The following is a 21,296-nucleotide window of genomic DNA, read 5'->3' as shown; positions in this document are numbered from 1 at the left end:
GGTGTTTCCAGTGACCAGCCCTGCATGAGGCCATTTAGGAGTCTCACTTAAGTCACCTGGTTAGCATGAACTAAGGTGAGTTTATTAAAAATGACAGACATTCCTGAATCATCCACTCCTTGGCAATTCCAAGGGTTGCAGGAACCCTGGGTCAGGAACCTGCACAAAGACCAAATAACTTACACCACACACACCCTTTCTTCAACTCTCCAGTTTTCAAAATTCTGCTGAAGAGTCAGGCATGGAGGCTGAGGCAGGAGGACTACAGTTTTGAGGTCTTGTTCCCAAAAGTAAAAAGGGCTGGGGTGTAGCTCAAGGATAGCTTAGGAGGGTGTGGACAAATGACAGACATAATTAGTAACCACATATGGCTGTTTATTTCATACAGGGCTCTCTGTACAAAATATTTACACATATTCTTTACAGAATAAATAAGTCACCTGAAGGTAAATAGATAATGCTTTCTCCTCAGTGGCTAGGGAGAATCCTGGTGTGAGCAAAGCTGCAGTGCACATTTTCTCCTTAGGCCACAGCACAGGCAAACATCGCTTGCTTCCTGGGATCCAGAGTTGTGGCCTTGGGTCGTCAGCAGCTCCTCCACCTCTTGCCATCGCTGGGTTTACAAACAGGTTTGCGTGCTGCGGCTAGAGGCACAGAGCTGTTGCCATTTGAAAAGATGGCAAGAGGACAAACTTGGCACAGGAGAAGATGGAATATTTGCCATCTCTTGTCACCTCTGGATCCTGGAAGAATTTTCATTTGTCCTAATGATCCCACCACTTTCTGGATTAATCCATCTGCTGCACATTCACCCTACGTGCCTCCTGCGCACGACTCACCATGCTTTAAGATGTTTTGGTTAAAGTGCTCAGTGTAACTCAGAACTCTCCAGCATGCTGGCAGGAAGCCTGCTGACCACCCACCCTGCACATCGTGGGCATGCAGGAGGGCGGAGTGCTTCTGACCCGTTCACTTAATGAAATCACCAGCTGGGAGAGCCCAGGAAAATAAAAGTACACAGCTGCTCCACACAATGCACTCCAATTTTTAAAGCAGCAAAAGGCACTTCCCCCCCCCCAAGCTCGAGTTAATGTACAAACCTGGCTTCACTCACAGAAAGCTGCCCAGGACGACTGTGGGATCCCCCTTCTTCCCAAGGCCTGGGGGGCCTCCGAGAAGCCTGGGGCGGGACTGGCTGCTCTGGGCCCTGCCATGCTCTTCATGCTACAGTTTGTCCCTTTCTGGTACCATCAAGTTTCCACCATTTCCCACTAGGCAGAGACCAGGGGCTCTGCTATATCAAGCCCAGACGATGCGAGTGGGCGCCTCCCTGGGAGTGGAAGGCTGGTCTGTGGGGAACAGGAAGGAAGCAAAGTGGGTTGGAAGTGGGGGGCTCTCCACAAATGGCAGCTCTGGCTGAAGTGAAATGTTACGCAGTTGAGTAGAAAGTAAACTTCAGGGTTGTACAAGCTCATCCTTCTGATGAGAACTATTTTTTTCCATGAAGGAACGATTCTTTTTAAAGTGAAAGTACTTTACATGTTAGGAGTATATAATTCTAAAAATAGTAATAAAAGTGTCTTTTATAAGTAATGTCATGTGGCTTGTAGAAGAGAACAGGAAGAAATAAAAAGGCAGGCAAACCAGTCTAGGTAATATTCTCTCCTGCTGGACTGGAAGTACCCACGTGATTTCTAGGCTGAAAATAGGTAGGATTTCACCAGTCACCTAATTCGTGTCTGATTTCTGACCAGCTAATGGAGCTGCTTTTAAAAGGGCTCCCACTCGAGAGTCCTCTGCCCCTCACTTTCATCCAAGACCCGACTCCTTCAGCAGCAGGCCTCTTTCCTCGTCTATCTGAAGTGGACAGAACCCCAGGAGCTGCAAGGAGGGCATTCTGGGGTCTGGCTTACTTTCTATTGGGTAGCCAGGATGTCCCCCAGTAGCCAGGGAAGCCCAGGCCCTGAGGTTCTCAGGATGGCTGGGAACAAAAGAACCCACTTCCACCAACATGAGGGGAGGTGGCAGAGACACTCTCAGGTCCGTGGAAGACACCGCAGTCAGGCTTGCTCTGTGACTGGCCTCCAAAGCCATGGCAAACGTGGCAGGCGAGGGTGGCAGGAACAGAACACCCTCGACAGAAACCCTTTTAATCAAGGAAATTCCATCTTCTCAGTCCTTCTGGGAAAGGGCGAGACCGGGTGCACTGTGAGAGGAAGTGGCTCGGGCTTCAGGGGAAGAGCTGCAGCTGGAACTTGGGGGCCCATTCCAGGGCACTTTTCACCACTGCTAGAGCAGCTGCTCCCAGGGCCACCGTCAGCCCCATCACTGCCAGTTTCACAAAGCGGTTGGTCCTTGGTTTGGTCAGAACATCTTTTGTTCGAGTCTCAGGTCGCAGAAGTCCTCGAAACCGCTGCCGCAGCACCATATCCGGCCTCTGTTGGGCTGATGCCAGCTCAAAGTCTTTGAAGGTAGAGGCTGCAGTTCTGCAGAGGAAGGAGGCAGAAATAAGGACTGGTATGAAGGAAGAAGAAGAGGAGCGGTAGAGCCAGAAAGTTCTTTTGGATAAAGACCCGAGAAGTCTAAGGGGATTCGGCTGGAATGGCTCTGGCCACTGTCCTGCCCTGTCCTCACCCCACAGTCTCCCCTGCCTCTGCCCTTTACAGCTGCCCCAACTCTACTAGTGCCTCGCTCTGCTCACCTCTCAGCCTGCTGCTGGGCAGCAGCCTCCCGTGCGAGTTCTGAAGGGGGAAACTGAACAAAGAGGTCCCCTGCTCTGCTGATCAGCGTCTCATAGGGCAGGTCCTGAGGGATCTGGGACAACAAATGGTGGACCGAGGCCATGTCACAGTCACAGTCCAGAACTTCCTGCTCACGATACAACACAATCTGTGGGAAGAAAGACTTTGCATCATGGACCAGACACACAGGGCCGTGGCCAGCTGCCTCTCAGTCTCTATAGAGATGAGTTCAAACCGGAAACAGACAGATCCCAGCCCAGCTGCTCAGCAAGCTCTTGTATCCATCCAGGAAGGAATGAGGCACATTCTTTCAGTGCTATTCCACAGCTGGGCTGGGCCTTCCTGCTAGGAGCGCACTGCCACTCATGACGTGAAAGACTGACAAAGTAAGTCCTTCCAGGCACATTTGTCTGCTCAAGTGTCTCTCAGAGTCTTGAAAGAAATGAAGGTGATTCTTTTAAGAAGAAAAGGAGAGGGATCATGGGAAGATTCTTGGAGCTTCAGCAAAGAAATGGTTCAAAATCGTAGAAGGAATCGTCTGGTTCCCTTTAAACATCTTCCTTCTTACCGCTGGCCCACAAATCCACTGCTGTTGAAGGGATCTGTGAAGAACTTCCTGGGTCCCCACCTCTACAAATTACTCAGGCCTGTGCTTCCCCTACCCCCCATACAAGGAATTGAACTCAGGAGTGCTCTACCACTGAGTTACATCCCTATCTTTTTTTTTAAATTTTGTAGTTGTAGACAGACATAATGCCTTTATTTTATTTGTTTTTTATTTTTATGTGGTGCTGAAGATAGAACCCAGTGCCTCACGCATGCTAGGCAAGTACTCTGCCCCAGCCCCCCTATCCCTTTTTAAAAAAAATTTTTAACTTTATTTTGAGACAGAATCTTGCTAAGTTGTTCCCACTAGCCTCAAACTTGTGATCCTGCTGCGTCAGCCCCTGACTTATCGGGGTTACAGGTGTGCGTCACCTTCTAGTAAGTGCAGCCCTCACCACTATCACCAGCCACCTCGCTTCTATAGCCCGAGGCCAGCTCTCTCCTTTGGCAGCTGCTGTGCAGACTGCTTCCCTATGAGGTTCATCAGGTGAACATAGTTCCAGAAGGCATCAGCAGAACAATGACAATTCACACTGCACACTGGTACTTCAAAGGTTCAGAGAGTCTTACAGGATAGAAATCTCTGTAATTTTCTGTTTTTCATAACACCCCCATTTACACTGCACAGAAGAGGGACACCTGCCTAGGAAATGCCATCTCTTGCATGTTTTCATGATCACCAGACCCCTGCAGGGAAGATGGTCAACCTAGGGTGGGTGGCGGAGAGCCTGGCTGCTGCTTATGGTGGGTACCTACCACAGCTGCAAAGTAAATGGGCATCAGCGGATGGCAGGCCAGGAAGAAATCATATAACCGCACAACGTGCCTGAAGTCAGACAGGACGTGCCCAAACCAGGTGATGAGCCAGCTGAGGGCAAAGATGGTCCCCACCTCAGCACTAGGAGCAAAGGAAATCCAAATGTTAGGTTCTCTGTTATGTCACCCCTTCCCTCTCTCAGGGCCAAGCATTTGGGAAATACACTTTTTTTTTTTTTTTTAAATCTAGCTACCTGAGAACTTAGCATTTTCTCCTCAAAAAATTGCAGCATGACACTCATACCACAACAGCATGCTGACTGCCTTATCTCACCAAGCGCTCTTCTAATGCTCAACAGATGTCAACTATTGGAATAAGGAGGTGTTTTCAGAGAACTATATTGTGATTTTCTGAGACAATTTTGATATCTGCACAGAAAATTTTCTTCTCCTTGGAACTTGGGAAATAAAATCACTCATGGATGGCCTTGTCCTTTTATCTCAATCTCCAAGAACTCGTACTTCATCTTGGAGCAAGTCTAAGTTGGTAAACTGATGCCACCCCTCCTCCCTACCAGATGTGAATTCCTCAAGCCATGGGTCGTCTCCCCCTTGCATTCCAGTACCCGAAAAAGGGCTCTAAGACTATGTAAAGAACCGAATCATCCAGATTGCTGGTGACTGGAAGGGACAACCAACATGAATCAACCTAATATATGAGGAAACGGAAAAATATCTGTGAAGAAGAAACAAGAGCCAGGAGAGCAAAGGCAAGACGGGTGGTACACACATGAAGGCGGCATCACGTACCTCTGCATGAAGTCATGGAGCTCTGGGTTCACCTGGTCTATGATGGGCATCAGGTAGTTTAAAATGTGCCTGGTGTTGTCCATTGTGGGATCCATGAAGTCCCTAGAGTGAGACAATTCAATGAGCTTAGTCGGATCAAGCACTTAGATATCATGGCTGGAGGCTGTGACCGCTGAAAAAACTGAAAAGAAAATGACAAAGGGAGTTGGGGATGTGGCTCAGTGGCAAAGCACCCCTGGGTTCAATCCCCAGTGCCCAAAGGAAGAAAAAAAGGACTAAGGAGTGACACCCTCCTGTTATATCCCTCTGCAGGAGTACCTGAGGTGGTGGGTAGACAATTTTTCTACCAGGGATGTTGCCAGCCTCTCGCCTACCACCAGCAGAAACGTAATCACTATGTCATGGTAGCCCTGGTAGTAGTGCAGCTGAGGGTTGCGCTCCAAGATGAGGAGGATGATGTCAATGAGCTCTTCCTGGAGCCCCTCTCTCTGTTCATCTGGCATGCCTGTGGAGAGGAGGTACGTTTGAAAACAGCAAGCAGCCCAGTAACAGGGAGATTAGGAAGAAGGCCAGCAATGGATTTTTCAGAGAAAGTGTCCAATAAAAGAAAATGGATTTAAAACAAGTTGGGGGGCTGGGGATGTGGCTCAAGCGGTAGCGCGCTCGCCTGGCATGCGTGCGGCCCGGGTTGGATCCTCAGCACCACATACAAACAAAGATGTTGTGTCTGCCGAAAACTAAAAAATAAATATTAAAATTCTCTCTCTCTCTTAAAAAAAATAAAACAAGTTGGTAACATCTATCAAGTTGACACACAGAAAAGAGCCACACCTTCAACATACAGGGGGAACCTGAAGACACCAACTTAACCAAATTGGAGTTACTATCCTCCACAAGGGATGGTGGGATGGCATACACCTCTTAATATGATGTGCTGACAGGAGCTCTGTGGCACACGGGTGGAATTCCTATCAGGTGCATAAGCCTGATCTCACAACGAGGAAACACCAGGCAAAGCCAAAGTAAGGAAAACTGAGCAGGATAACTAGGCTGTCATAAAATACAAAGGAACTGCTACAGATTAAGAGAGGCTGAAGAAGCCAGGTGCAGTAGCACATGCCTCTAACCCCAGCAGCTCAGGAGGCTAAGATAGGAGGACAGCAAGTTCAAAGGCAGCCTCAGTAAAAGAAAAGTGCTAAGCAACTTGGTGAGACCCTGTCTTTAAATAAAATACCAAAAGGGGCTGGGGATGTGGCTCAGTGGTCGGGTGCCCCTGAGTTCAATCCCTGTACTTCCTCCCTGAAAAAAAAGGCTAAAGAGATGATGGCTGAATGGGAAATGGGTGAATTTGTATTTCCTCTTCCTATAAAGGATAAGTGGTGAGATGGTGAAATCTCAAAAATTAGACTGGATTAGATAACAGTATTTTTCAATGTTGCCACTGATTTGGTGAGAACCTTAATTTTAGAACTATATCCTGAAATAGTTTGGTTAAAGAGGAACCATGTTTATGATGAATTTTTTTTTTTTGATACGGGGGACTGAACTCAAGGGGCACTCAACCACTGAGCTGCATCCGCAGCCCTATTTTGTATTTTATTTAGAGACAGGGTCTCACTGAGTTGCCTAGTGCCTCATTTTTGCTGACTCTAGCTTTGAACTCATGATCTTCCTGCCTCAGTTTCCCCAGCTGCTGGGATTACAGGCATGCACCATGGTGCCTGGCTTTTTTTTTTGTACCCGGGATTGAACTCAGGGGCACTTGACCACTGAACTCTATCCCCAGGCCTTTTTAATATTTTATTTAGAGACAGAGTCTCACTGAGTTGCTGGGATTATAGGCTTGCTACATTGTGCCTGGCCAGTTTCTTTTTTTTAATATTAATTTTAAAAAATTTATTTATTTTTTATTTGTTCTTTTAGAGAACATGACAATAAAGTGTATTCCGACATATTATACATGGAGTATAACTTTTTCTAATTAGGATCCCACTGTACTCCTAAATAATAGTTCAGAAAAAAATTCATTTCTATGTATAAAGAAGAAAAGAATAGCAAAGAGTTAATAAAACAAATGTGGTAAAACACATAAAGAAATCTGGGTAAAAGGTATCTGGAGAATTCTTTGTCCTACTTTTGCAACTTTTTGGAATGAAATTATAAATTAAAAATTGAAAAAGCTGCATGTTCCCCTCTAAACTAAATCAATATTCCAGGGAAGACTGATCTCCTCCACCCGAAAATACATTTAGAAACGGGGGCGCCTGTCTCCAGAGCTCTTTCAGAGGATGAACCCAGTCCGCAGTGGTCAGCAAGCTCCTCACTCATCTGGGTGTTTAATGTTAAGAGTGCTGAACTGTCCCCCTAAGCCAGCAGCAAGGGGAGGGCTGTGCTCAGCGGGAATGGCAAGACTACAGCCCAAAGGTGAGAAGCCCAGTAGGTTTGCGTCCTGCATCTCTCGGGCAGTTCAGGAGCAAGAGATGAATCCAGCTAGACCTCAAGGCTCAGCTAAGGGAGCTGAATGCCACCAAAGCCAAGGAGACTAAAGTGGGCCATAGTCAGAAAGCTATCACAATCTTTGATCTAGTTCTGCTGAAAACTTTCCAGAAAATCCAACCCTGGCTAGTCTGTGAACTTAAGATAAAGCTCAGCAGGAAGCATGATCAGAGGACAACTGCACCTAAGCCAACTTGAAAAAGCCATAGGAAAAACAAACAAAAATGTCCTGAGAGCTGCATGCGGACCGCCGTACAGGCTGTGACCATTGACATGGGTAAGAGACTCTGTCTGAAGCTGGACAGCAGTCTGCTGCTCATAAAGGTTCACTCTGACAAAGCTTGACAGAACAATGTGGAACACAAGAGCACAACTCAGGTGTAAGATGCTCACAGGCTGGGGCTGGGGCTGTGGCTCAAGTGGTAGGGCGCTCACCTAGCATGCGTGAGGCACTTGGTTCGATCCTTAGCACCACATAAAAATAAAGATATTATGTCCATCTAAAACTAAAACATAAGCTCACAGGCAAGGATGCTAATTTTGAATTCCCGAAGTTTGAGTTATAAATATAGTAGTAGCTTAACTTTCACTGTTAAAAACCGATATGGGAGAAAACAGCTCACTTAAGGGCTCAGATCCCACTGAACAAAAGGTGCAAGGTGACAGCAAAGCTTACCTCATGCCCACATTTCCTCCACCACGTCTCAAAAAAAAGTCATATTTCAAACAATAAAACAACAACAACAAAAAAGAAATAAACCAAGAACTATGGATAGGTAAAATAATGAAAGCAGTTAAGAGTCTAAACTAAACCCTATTTGAATTTCCAAAGTGAAGAGTGTTCAGCCAAGCCCAGCGGAAAACGAATGGAAAATACCACAAAGCACGACAAAAGTTCAGCCTGCCAGAGCAGCACAGACTGAAGTGACACAATGGAAGAGGAACAGAGGGCTCGGAGGGAAAGCAGTTTACTAGGGGAGGCAAGGGGAGCCTTCCGCTCGGAGAGGTCTCATTTGGACTAGGAGGTAGGAAAAAGGGACTGGATCATGGGTACAAATCTTATCAAAACCAAGTCCAAGGGCTGATGCTGTAGCTCCATGGCAGAGCACTTGCCTAGCATGTGTGAAGCACTGGGTTCCGTCCTTAGCACTGCATACAAAAATAAACAAAATAAAAGCATGGTGTCAATCTATAATTATAAAACAAAACAAAACCAAGTTAGAGTTGGGCACCGTGGCACACACCTGTAATCCCAGCTACTTGGAAGGTTAAGGCAGGAGGATCACAAGTTTGACGTCAGCCTTGGCAACATGGCAAGACCCGGTCTCAAAATTAAAAAAATAAATAAATAAATAAAGGGCTGGGGATGCAGCTTGGTGGTAGAGTACCCTGGGGTTTAAACTCCAGTACAGGAAAACAATAACAACAACAAGAAAACCAAAGTTGGCAGGCTACTGGCTACAAGGGAGTCACAAGGGCCTCTCTAGGGAACATGGATACAAGCAGGAAAGAAGACCCTAACAGATAAATCCAAGCTAGAGCTTGGTTTCAAATGAGTGAAAAACAGGGTTAGAGGCTCTAGTTCCCTTCAGCAGCTCTCCTCTCTCCAGGGACTTCCAAGTGGAGTAATTAGAGGAAGAGAAATAGGTCATATATATAAGGTTTGTCGTCCAGTTTCCTTCCTTGTGAAAATGGAAATGACAAGGAACCCTCTCTTTCTTCCTGAGAAGCGGGAGGCATTTTTTTTTTGGTGGTACTGGAAATCGAAACTATGGCCTTATGCATGCAAAGCAAGCACTCTACCAACTGAGCTATAGCCCCAGCCAAGGGAGGCAATTTTAAGAATAGATTCTATGAACATGAAGGGAATGGCCTCCCCTCTAGTCCAAGGGACCTAATACAAGTATGTTTAAAAATCTAGTTAGATGATGATATTAACAGTTCTTATTAGTATCCAATTTAAGACAATTTGCTCTCTAAAGCCAGACTGATGGCTCTACCAATCTCTAAAGTCCTCTCTGTGGCATGAAGAAAAAAAAAAAAGACCAAAAAAAATTCTTCTTCTCTCATTACCACCTCCAGGCCAAGAAATATGTCAGGTTTAGGCTTTCACAAAGAAGGCCTGATGGTGGCCTAGTCATCAAAAGAATGACTCAGCAGACTGAAAGCACCCCAAATGCTTGAGAAGCAGGGTCCTACATGTTGGGCCTTTGTGGGCTGGGATGGAAAGTCCTCAAGACTGGCAAGCACCAACACACGAGGGAAGTGCAACAGAGCAGAAAGACTTCCAAAGGAAGGAAGAGCGTCTCACCAGGAGGGAACCGCCGTAAAGACCGCCTGACATCCAGCAGCACTTGTTGGTAGTCCTTGCTTATCTGACGTAGGTCCTTTCCTATTGGAAAAAGAACTTGTTACTGCAGGAATGTCTGGGAAGTCATATAAGGAGCAAAACGTTCTGGAATAACGTCAAAGCCCTGGTGGATACAATGCAGCTTTTTCCTGAAAAGTATACAACTCCAGATACATGTGGAAGGGAATCCCTACTCAGTATTAAATGCATGCTGGAGTGTTTCTTTTTTTGTTTTTGTTTTTTGGTACTGGGGATTAACCTAGGACTGCTTTACTGCTAAGCTACATTCCCAGTCATTTTTATTTTGAGTTTTGAGTCAGGGTCTCAATAAGTGGTTTAGGGCCTTAAATTCTGAGACTGGCCTTGAACTTGTGATCCTCCTGCCTCAGCTTCCTGAGTCGCTGGCTGGGATTATAGGCATATATCATCATGTATGGACAAACACATGCTGTTTAATGCAAGTCATGAACAGACTGTCCACAGTGGGGTGGCGACAGCACCAGAAAAGTCAGGAGGCCTGGGTCTGTGCAGGCTGCCACTGAGCATCACTAGAGAATAGCCCATGTGTGCAAAATGATGATATTCCCTTTGATTTGCACCTTTCAGATTACTAAAAGTACTGAATAAAATTATGAATGTGGAAGTCATAAACCAATGAAAAAAATTTCAACATCTATAAGATCTAAGGCATCCTGAGCTGTTCAGAAAGGAGTAAACTCAGACAAAGATGAACCTGACACCCCTCAGCCCTGAAATTCTAAAACTAGGATACTGCAAACAGGAGACAGAACTTGTGGTCAGTTGGTTGGTAAGTCCAACTAGTTCAAGAATACAGCAGTATTTTCTTGCTATTATATACACAAGGGTACCATTTCCCTCAAGCCACAACAAGTGCTATAATAAGCACAGATTTCCTTTGCAACCTAAATCAAAAGTATGAGAGGAAGATGTGTAAATTTCCACACACTGATTCCATCTTATCAGGAGACATGGGAAGTCTGGAATCTGACAGAAGAATTCCATCCCAGAACTGAGAGTATGAATATAGCAATGCCTTTTTTTTTTTTTTTTTTTTTTTTGGTACTAGGAATTTAACTCAGAGTCGCTTTACCACTGAGTTACATCCCCATCCCTTTCTGTTTTGAGACAGAGCCTCGATAAGATGCCCAGGCTGGCCTATAATTTGTGATCCTTCTGCCTTAACCCCCCCAATAGCTGGGATTATAGATATGTGTGACCTTGACTGGCTTGATTCCAGTTTTGAATAAGACTCTACTCATCAGTCTGAACTTATTTTCAGAGTGGGCTCAAGGATTTCCTAAAACGTTTTTGATTTACTCATCTACTCTTGGTTGATCATAAAAATCAAGGATCCCAGTATTATTTTCTCCCCACCTCCCGGACAAGCTCCCCTCCTGGGCCCTTACCCCATTACCTGATATAGGAGGTGGGTCACTCGTATTGACATTGAGGAGCTTGGGCCACACTTTTCGTCTGATCTCATCAGTCAGGAGACCTCCTTCACTGATAGCCATGCGTCTGAGGGCAGCCACGTCAGTGGGATCACTGTTCAGAGCCTGATATATCTCTGCCACTTTCTTTTTCCTTTTGGCACTAAAACCTGAAATAACAACAACAAAAAAAAGGTGTATGTGGGGAGTGTGAGGCTTACATTCAGCACGTGTAGTTTTCTGCTTGGGGCTCCCTCTCCTTATTTGGTTTGAGGTAAGGTAGGTACCTCCTGTTAGAAGCTGGCATTTAAATCTCATGGACAGAGACACTCAAAATTTCATGCCAAGTGCTTTTAATCCTGTGGGGGGGCCCTCATTATAAAATAATTAAAAATTACTTATTTCGTTTTTGATAATGAGGATTAAACCCAGGGCTTCATGCATGCTAGGCAAGCGTTCTCCACTGAGCTGCATTCCCTCCTGTCTAACAGGAGGTACCTACCTTACCTCTCCCTTTCTGGAGATAGAGTGTTGCTAAATTGCTAAGGCTGACCCCAGACTTGAAATCTTCTTGCTTCAGCCTCCTCAGTAGCTGAGATTACAGGTGTGCACTACTTTTTAGAAGGTGATTTATTCTATAGGTTGGAACCAATGATCATAGGTACAGAGCATCTTTCTTTAAAGAAAAAAAAAAAAACGCGTTAACATCAGACAGAAAAAAATAATGTGTTAACATTAGACAGATCATGGTTCACATCTGGGTCTGCCACTTATCCCTTCAAATGACTTTGAGCAGATTATTCCACCTCTCTGGTCCTCAGGGTTAACACCAATCTGTCAGGACAGTCACAATTATTTACTAAATATTAGTTACCTTCCTCATTCTAAAACAGCAAAGATTTTAAAAAATCAACCCACGAATAATTATGTAGCACATGATGTGTAAGATTCTACTGAGATATATAAGTAACAAGCAAGGAATCAGAATTATAATAAATGTTCAGTAAATTCAGGCTTATCAGTCAGTGGCAATGTTTTCCTGTTCTTTCTTAGTACTCAAACTTCAAAGAACACTCATATCTCAATTTAAGAAAAATTTCCTATCATTTATGTAGGAAAAAGGTAATTCAAAACTCAATCCTAGCTCTCTGCTTTCTGACTGCCATGTCCCAAGTTGTTTTTCTCCTCTATAACCTTCCACCATGATGCTCTGCCTCACTTCAGGCCCAGAGCAATGGAGTTAGCTATCTATGGACTGAGACATTTGGAACTGTGAGCACCCAATAAACTTTCCCTCCTCTAAAAACAAACAAACAACAATAACAACAACAACAAAAAAAAACAAAAACAAAAAATAAAACCCTCTAAGTATTAGGGCTGGGGGTGTAGCTCAGGGTGTGGCTCTGTAATGCCTCAATACACATTTTGTTTTGTTTTGCAGTACTGAGGATTGAACCCAGGAGCACTATGCCACCATAGGGCTACATTCCCAGTCCTTTTTATTTTATTTCATTTTTTGGTACCAGGGATTGAACTCAGGGGCACTCAATCACTGAGCCACATCCCCAGCCCTATATTGTATTTTATTTAGAGACAGGGTCTCACTGAGTTGCTTAGTGCCTTGCTAGGTTGCGGAGGCTGGCTTTGAATTCGCAATCCTCCTGCCTCAGCCTCCTGAGTTGCTGGGATTACAGGCATGCACCAACAGTTCTTTTTATTTTTTGAGACAGGGTCTTGCTAAGTTACCAAGGCTGGCCTTGAACTTGCCATCTTCCTGCCTCAACCTCCTGAATCACTAAGATTATAGGCGTGTTTTACTGTGTGATGCTCAATACTACATTTTTAACAAAATCACATAGAGAAGTCTCAAGTTACACATATCAGTTTTTACATATACCAGTTAATATAACTGGTGAACATAAGAATCACGCGGAGACAGTTTCAGAAGCAAGAGTTGTCAAAGGGTACTAGGATTTCTAGTGTGGCTGGAGGTTAGAGATATTGATTGCACACAAAGCAATCATTTCTCAACAACCATATAAATTACTGGTGATCAGAAAGTAATGTTTTAAGCATCTTACATTCTTATGTGTAGTCTGTTATTTACAGGCATTTTACTGTGTTTACATTACTTTTTAGGATATAGGTTGGGGATTTATGGTTGATATCTGTCACTATTAGTCTTCTATTTAAAATAATGGGGTCATAGGATCTTAGAATTTTCAAGCAGATGGCTTATTTTATTTATTTTTTGGTATTGGAGATTTAATCCAAGAGTACTTTAACACTGAACTACATCCCAGCCTCTTTTTTATTTCGAGAAAGACTCTTGCTAAGTTACTTAGGGTCTTGCTGGAACTTGCAATCCTCCTGTCACAGCCTCCTGGGTTGCTGGGATTACAGGCATGCACCACTGTATCCAAATGAATAGCTACTTTTAGAATAGCTAGCTGAAGTTAAATGAATGATGGGTATATTTAGATTCTTTTCTTTTGCCTGTACCACTGAGAAAATGAAACAAAACACAAGAAAAGTGAAATAAGACAACATCAAATGTTACAAGGCACTGTCCTATAATTATTATGGAATAAATTTTAATACAAGGCTCTAGAGTTAATGTAAGAAGGAAGGTAACATTGGAAGAAAGGTTAGACTTCAGAAAGGTCATTAAGCAGGTTTCCTCAGCAATGTTCTATTCTGAGACAAAAGTCTGCCTCAAACTGTCTCCATGAGAAAGTTGCACATTATTAACAGAAATGGGAACTGGTACTAGGAGCCTGTGAGAGCTGTGCCATATAAACCACACAAACAGAGGACTGGGGTCACATGCCACTGAAGTTGCAGACAGTAAAATAACACAAGTGACTTTTTGCCAGGTACCCTGTTATCTTGGCCAAACTATTGTTATTCTCCTAACAACAATGATAGCCTAGGAGGGTGATCATTTGTCTGAGATCTTCCTGATTTACAACTGGAGTCTTGCTGTAACTGTTCACAGCTAACTCCTCTTGCAACCTGCAAAACTGGCCCAGTTTGGATACTAAATTAAATGGCTGCTTTACCCAGAAATCATGAAAAATCAAGTCCCCAATTCCCTCTGTCAGCAAATTAAATGTTTATGAGGTATGTCAAGCTCTTAGCTCTGGTGTGTCTAGTGTGTCTATCCTTGGGTTCATTTCCTCCTTCCTTCCATCCATTCACCCACCCATCAGTCCATCATTTAATGAGTGACTATCTGTACAAGCACTGTACTGAATAAAGAGATTAATATGTCTCCCACCCAGACCTTTAGTATATCATTTTAGAGAGGAACACAATTATTACATAGGATATTACAGAATCATGAAGGATTATGAAAACCTAGAAGAATGAATGACTACTTCTGAGACAATGAGGAAAGGCTTCACCAAGAATAGTCTGGTATCTTCTTGAAAACTTGGCCACACAGAAGAGTGTGTTGAAGGGAAAGTATTCCTGGCAGAGGAAAGAGTATGTGCAAAGACCTTGTCACATGAACTAAACACCAACAGCATGTCTGGGAAACAGAGGAGTTCTGACATGTGGCAGAGTTGGGTACAGGAAGAGTGCAGAAGCAGGGGCATTGAAGGAAGTGAGGCTAATCAAGGTCAGGCTGTACTCAGCCTGCAGGAAGTCTGGTTAACACCCTGCAGGGACTTCCTCCTTTGGAAGAAGAGGCTGAATGTTTTCAGAGGGGTCACAGGCATACAGGAAACAGAAGACTCTCCGCCTTTCTCCCCTGGCTAGGGATGGAACCCAGGGCTTCATGCATGCTACCACTGAGCTACATGCCAGCCCAAGAAGACTTTTTAGAAACTTTTTTTTTGGCAGTACCGGGGATTGAACCCAAGGCCTTGAGGTTGGTAGGCAAGGGCTTTACCACTGAGCCACATCCTCAGACGCCAAGAAGACTTTTTATATGACAACACAGGCTGAGACAAAATAAGTACAGAAATTTAATTAATTTCCACAAGGAAAAAAAATCTAACTTTTTTTTTTACTTGTGTATTCTTGCACTTTCCATACATCACAAGTTAAGAGCACTTACATGGTAATACTGAGTATTACTTGAGGGAGGCTGACATTTAGAAACTGCATTGCCCCCTTTGTTAAGCATAGGGTAATTTTCCTCAGTTTGTTTAGACACCACCCCCACTCCTCTTTCCAAGTAGGCTATTCAGCAATTGGGGAAAAGGAAAACTGCTGCTTGTATTTCGGGGAGAACACTGTTTGTAATCAGCTGGATTTCTGTGAGGTTTTGGCAAAAAAATCTGTCAGAGTGTTAACTAATTCTGAACCAAAATCCTGGCTCTAATACTTATTTTCACTCTTTTTTATTTTTTACTTTTAACTCAGGGTGCTTTGCTCCTAAACTATATCTCCAGCCCTTTTTATTTTGAGACAGGGTCTAAGTTGCCCAGGCCGGCCTCAAACTTGCAATCCTCCTGCCTCAGTCTCTTAAATTGCTGGCATAGCAAGTATGCACGGCTGTGCCTGACCACTTGTTTCTCTTAATACTGTTTTGATTGTTTGTTTGTTTGTTTTGGTATCAGGAATTGAGCTCAGGGGCACTTGACCATTGATCCACATCCCCAGCCCTATTTTGTATTTTATTTAGAGACAGGGTCTCACTGGGTTGCTTAGCACTTTGCTGTTGCTGAGGCTGGCTCTGAACTTGAGATACTCCTGTCTCAACCTCCAGAGCTACTGGGATTACAGGCCTGGCACTGATTCTATTTTTAATCCAGCATTTCAAAATTTAGTATCTTCCTGTTTTTGCCACTCTGTAGGAACTCCATAAATGTGTGGACATTGAATAAGTTACTTAGTTACTGTTCCTCTGGAAAAAATTGGCCTAAAGTATATGATACTTTTTCCATACTACTGTTAGTATGCTCACTGTAGAATTCTAAATATAAATTGTAGATTCTGGTCTATTTATTTTTCTTTGGTACTCAGGATTAAAGGAGATGCTTAACCATTGAGCTATATAACCCCAGCCCTTTTTATATTTTATTTACAGACAGGGTCTTGCTGAATTTTTTAGGGCTTCACTAAGTTGCTGAGGTTGGCTTTGAACTCACACTCCTCTGACCTCAGACCTCCCAAACCACTGGGATTACAGGCATGTACCACCACATCCAGCACTCTGGTTTGTTTCTAAAGCTCCCAAGGCCCAGTGTGATGGTGCATAACTGCAATCTCAACAATTTCAGAGGCTGAGGCCGGAGGACTGTAAGTTCAAAGCCAGCATCACAACTCTGTAAGACCCTAAGAAACTTAGTGTGACATTATCTCAAAATAAATAACTAGGGCTGGGAATATAGCTCAGTTGGTAGAGTGCTTGCCTCACATGCACAAGACCCTGGGTTCAATTCCTAGCATAACAAGAAAGGAAGAAAGAAAGAAAGACAAACAGACATGCATGCATGCATACTGGGGATGTGGCTCAGTAGTTAAGGACCCCTGAGTACAATCCTTGGTGCCCCTCCAAAAAAGAAGCAATAAAAATAAAATAAAGCTCCTAGTATGCTGCTCAAATGTGGATTGTGGCTGCTATTTCAAGCCCCAAGACTGCCTTCCTTACCCCCACATTCCAGTGGTTAAATGTCAGTGGCAGATGAGGAAGGCACTCCTACATGTACCACCCCCATGGATATTTTATTACATCAAATGTATACTCTCTCACTGTAATATGGAAAGATAAAACAGAAAGTTCAATGAGCTAGAGATACATAAACTCCAAGGTGAGAAGGTCAATTACTGCATTACAAAAAGTTTTAGCAGGGTCTTCACTGAACAAATACTTCACACACATTGTTTTTATCTAAGAAAGCAAAAAATTCACAGAGCTATTCTTGGATGTTAAAGAAAAAGACTGAAATGAATGCCTACTATCTATTTTATTTAAAGGTAAATTTTATGTATAGATTTTAGGGTAGGACACATATTTTTGGACTTGATCATGCTGTATTTTGGCTTGATATTAAAGCCCACATTTCATCTGAAGGTATCACTGATGTCATTCTAATCTCCCTGAATCCTCTGCTCTCCAACTTATTGCCTCACTTATAAGAAAGGTGTATTGTATATATTCCAAAGCTGATATGTTTCAAATTCCTCTGTAGTAGAGGACTTGGCTATAACCATGATGGAGTGAAATGATTGCCTACAGCTGGCTATAAAACGTAAGGCTGGTATAAATAAATTCCTAGTGCCTGAAAAGCAATTCATTCAACAAGGAAAAATGATACAGGCACTACTTTGGCCTGTTTTCTATTAAAATAAGGGCCACTGAAGCAGTATTTCTTAACAGTTCAGATAAAGATGGCTGAGCCCATTACTGTCTGAAGTGTCTCCCAACACTGGCTACAGAACCCAGGTATAGATTTCTGCCTCCTCAGAGTAACAGGTATCTCCAAAAATCCCTGGCTTCAGGAATTTAATATAGAGGGAAAGGGCCATGACTAAAGATGACCACACTTATGAATCCTCTTAAGAGTTTTTAATCATAGCCCTAAAATAATTAGTGACTTGAATCTGGTAAGTGATCTACGTACATACTTGTAAAACAGAAGCTTATGCAAGAGCACAAAATTCCATACTGATTATTTAGTATATGCCTGCATATCCAGAAAACTTTAGTCTTTAAACTGAAGCTAAACTCAAAAATGATAGCTTCAATCACAATGGAAGAGTAAAGGAGAGGGAGAGAGGGTGAGGGAGAGAGATTTTCCTATTCAGAGACATTCCCTATACTTACCCTGAACTCCCAATATGGACATGAGAAATTAATTTGAAAATTTATGGTCAGACTTCATGTCTGTACCTGAGATAGACAATGGAAGGGGAAAATAATATCTTATTCTGGGTGAGATTCCCATTAAAAATAAAATAAAATATAGTAGCTTCTGTCTTTGGCAGTCCTAATTAGTTGCTAGAAAACAGTACCCAAACAAGAAGAGATTCATTAACTATCTGAACCATAACAAAGGCATCAAGAAAAGATGCTGTTAGACATGGGGGCCCATGCCTGTAATCCCAGGGACTTGGGAGGCTCAGGTAGGAGGATGGAAAGTTCAGAGCCAGGCTCAGCAACTTAGCAAGACATTTGTCTCAAAATAAAAAATAAAAAGGGCTGGGGATGTCCTCAGAGGCAGATAATACCTGGGTTCAACCTCCAGGAGCACAAAGCAAACAAAAGCCCCCAACCCCAACCAAACAGTACATTTAACAACGGTTACAGTACCATTTATATATAATAAAATTGCTAGTTTTCAGGCACACAGTTTGAATAGTGTGGTAAATGCACAATACAAAAGCAAGCAACTTGGTGAGACCCTGTCTCTAAATAATAAAATACAAAAAAAGGGCTGGGGATGTGGCTCAGTGGTTAAGAACACAAGGAAGGAAGGGAGGAAGGGAGGAAGGAAGGAAAAGGTGCTTTACTCCAACAACGGAGAATGATAGTCTAGTAAACTAATTTAACCATCCTTTACAAAGGCAGCTTCTAGCATTAGTAACTTTTGTCAACAATTCTCCAATATGAATTAAAAAAAAAAAAAAATCCAAAACAAACACCCTTCCCCCAAGCCCCTCATCTCTAAGTTCCTCCTTTTCATCCGAAGAAGCAAAGTCAAGGATACAGAAGGAGGTAAGTCTTTTACTCAGTTGCACTGCAACAGGTCACATAACCAACCCATGCTGCTTGGGACATTGACTATTGTGCCATGAGGATAGATGTCACACAAACACCTGCAAAATGTTGCAACGACAAAAACCCCAGAAAACTAACATGTGTAGTGAGCTCCATTTCCAACCAGTATCAAAAGAAAAGAGGGATAACAGAAAATTGAGCCCTAGAAACATGATGTGGATACCAGGAACTTCATCAAAATACCACTGTTCTATCACGGGCACCACTCATCAGAAGAGGGGAAAGGAAGATAGCTACTTCAGCCTTCCCAAGAGGGAAAAAGATTTCATTCGATGCAGGGTAAACATTCATAATTTTAACTACCACCTATTTCTGGTATGGAAGGTGTCTTGGGAATAGGTGCTACAAGACCATGATTTCACCCAAAGCACTGACTAGACCGAAACAGTATAAAAAGCACAATCGCTTTCTACACAATTAAATAACGTTAAGGGAGGATTAGGAGCGCCAAGGAGAGGAACTGTTGCTGGGAGTGCGTCGACGGGGGAAGGGGAGTGACTGCTGACGGACAAGGGTTTCTTTCGGAACCAGAGGTCCGGAACTGGACAGTGGCGGTGCCTGCAGCTCTGCGAGAGAACCAAGAACCACTGAACTCGACGCTTTAGAAGAGGGAATTTATGGTACTTTAAAGATACGGGAGGAACGCCTCAGTCCGGTCGGTCCGAGTGAAGTTTGGGAAACCTGCCCAACAACCAGGAAGGCGGCCCCAGAGTCTGCGGACGTGGCCCGGCAGCCGCGGGCCGGGGAGAGGCCTGGCCTCAGCCCTCGGGAGTCCCAATTCTCCACTCCCGGGGTACCGGAGGCCGCAGCGTACGGCCCCCGGACCTTCCCCGCCAAGGCTCTTCCTCCGACGGCTCAGGACTCGCCAGTTCCAGGCCCTCTCCCCCTCTGACGTGAGCCAGGTCCTTCGCCCCTTTCCTCTCCCAGCGCCGCGACCCCGCCCTCGGCCCGCTGCTCTGACCCGGTTCTGGCCCCTCAGGCCGTCCTCGGAGGCCGCTCCCCGCGCCCCGGCGGGCTTCCGTACCTGCCCTGTCGGCGCCGCCGACCCAGCGGCTGGAGGTGGGGCCGTCGCCCTGCGCACGCCGGAGGGCCATGTCCCGGGGGCCCGGGCCCCGGCCCGAGCCCCGGCTGGTGTCGGAGCCGTAAGGAGACGCGACTCTGGCCGCAGGACGCTGCACCCACTACGTGGGATAGGCTTGGTTTCGTCAGCCCGCGGCGCGCAGGCGCGCAGGTGGCCCCGCCCCACACAGGCACGTGACCCTACAACACGCAGGGGCGGGCGACGGTCGCCGAGCATGCGCGCCTGCGCCTTGGGCGGCGGGCGTGGGTCGGGGGAAAGAGCAGGGATCTTGCTGAGGAATTGTTTGAATTCCAATTGTGGTGCGTGGCGCTTTTGACGTCGTGTGTTCAGGATAGGATTTTGTCAGTTCTTTGGCTTTTATAATCTCTAGAATGGTAATGGTGAGAATATTATTGTGCTTGTGCTTAGACCATTACCCACGTGGTAAATACTGTACTGAATAATTACGAGCTATTTTGCTTAACAAGGACTTTACCTCTAGTGTCGCTTTCCCGCGCAAACTCCTGTTCTATGCATTTGTGTACTTCAGGGTTTAGCAAGACCATTGCTGACGGCTCCTCAAGCCGCGCAATGCACAGTACAAGGGGTCGCCATGAATAATACAGCTATTGGAACAGTGCTCCCGCCTTGAGTTGCCCAAAATAACACTGGCTTCTCTGGTCTTTGATTTCCCTCTCATCTCCACTTGCACTCCTTCTTCTGCAATGCTACACACCCAATGACACCTCTGATATTGTAATGGCCAGAAATACCTCACTTCACAAATCTCCAAGGCAGAGTATGAAGTTCTCATGATTCAAGTTGCTTGAAAACTCTCATAGTCCAACCTCCACCAAAAAATGGTGAGACATTACTGGCTCCTCCTGATTTCATGTCTGTCCCGTCCTGTTCCGGTTTTAGGGTTCACTAGTGTTACCACTGTTTTACCCCGTGAGGAGTCCTTGCTTCCCCATGCTGAAGTATAACACCAGAGAAACACGCGGAGGCAAGTTTAGAGTAGAAAGTAAAAGCTTTATTAAAGGACAGCAGAAAAGACTTCTCCACGGAGGAAGAAGGGGACCCAAGAGTGGAAGCCGTGGAAAGGGGAGGTCTTCCCTCTTTTATACCTAAGGTGTTCTCTCAGCTTTCCCGAATTCCTGTCCTTGGTTCTGTTATTTTGCAGTGATGGAATATAGGTGGGAAGGGTGGGGGACAGGTGAGCTGAAGGAGTAAGCTGGGCAGGGACAGCTGCTTCATTAACATTTCCTTGGGATGGGCTCTGGGCCTTGCC

The 21,296-nt window shown here is 44.5% G+C and overlaps 1 protein-coding gene across 3 annotated transcripts; it reads right to left on the bottom strand.

Annotated features, from left to right (window-relative positions):
- Nucleotides 1–358: 358 nt before the first annotated feature.
- Tbc1d20 (TBC1 domain family member 20) lies at nt 359–20,136 on the bottom strand. Of its 3 annotated transcripts, none has more exons than XM_071608819.1 (9): nt 19,970–20,031; nt 11,713–11,886; nt 11,195–11,380; nt 9,721–9,801; nt 5,232–5,418; nt 4,914–5,015; nt 4,104–4,245; nt 2,702–2,889; nt 359–2,486 (listed from the first exon to the last, which is right to left on the bottom strand). In XM_071608819.1, exons 3-9 carry the CDS (start codon nt 11,292–11,294, stop codon nt 2,231–2,233), a joined length of 1,056 nt encoding a protein of 351 aa, XP_071464920.1. In that variant the 5' UTR covers nt 11,295–11,380; nt 11,713–11,886; nt 19,970–20,031; the 3' UTR covers nt 359–2,230. The 3 variants fall into 3 exon arrangements, with proteins under 3 accessions (XP_071464920.1, XP_071464921.1, XP_027800981.1); XM_071608820.1 differs by having other exon boundaries at nt 11,718–11,886; XM_027945180.3 differs by lacking the exon at nt 11,713–11,886 and having other exon boundaries at nt 19,970–20,136.
- Between the last annotated feature and the right edge of the window lie 1,160 nt (nt 20,137–21,296).

Source organism: Marmota flaviventris, chromosome 2 (assembly GCF_047511675.1).
Source record: "Marmota flaviventris isolate mMarFla1 chromosome 2, mMarFla1.hap1, whole genome shotgun sequence".
Lineage (NCBI taxonomy): Eukaryota > Metazoa > Chordata > Mammalia > Rodentia > Sciuridae > Marmota > Marmota flaviventris.
Note: the sequence above shows the minus strand (reverse complement) of the source record. Positions and strands in the feature narration are given on the sequence as shown.

Coding starts and splice junctions, on each gene's coding strand:
- Tbc1d20 (XM_027945180.3), bottom strand. CDS start 20,039: ATGGCCCTCCGGCGTGCGCAGGGCGACGGCCCCACCTCCAGCCGCTGG. Junction 11,381..19,969: donor CGGCGGCGCCGACAGGGCAG/GTACGGAAGCCC, acceptor TTGTTATTTCAG/GTTTTAGTGCCAAAAGGAAA. Junction 9,802..11,194: donor TGACCCACCTCCTATATCAG/GTAATGGGGTAA, acceptor TTTTTCCAATAG/GAAAGGACCTACGTCAGATA.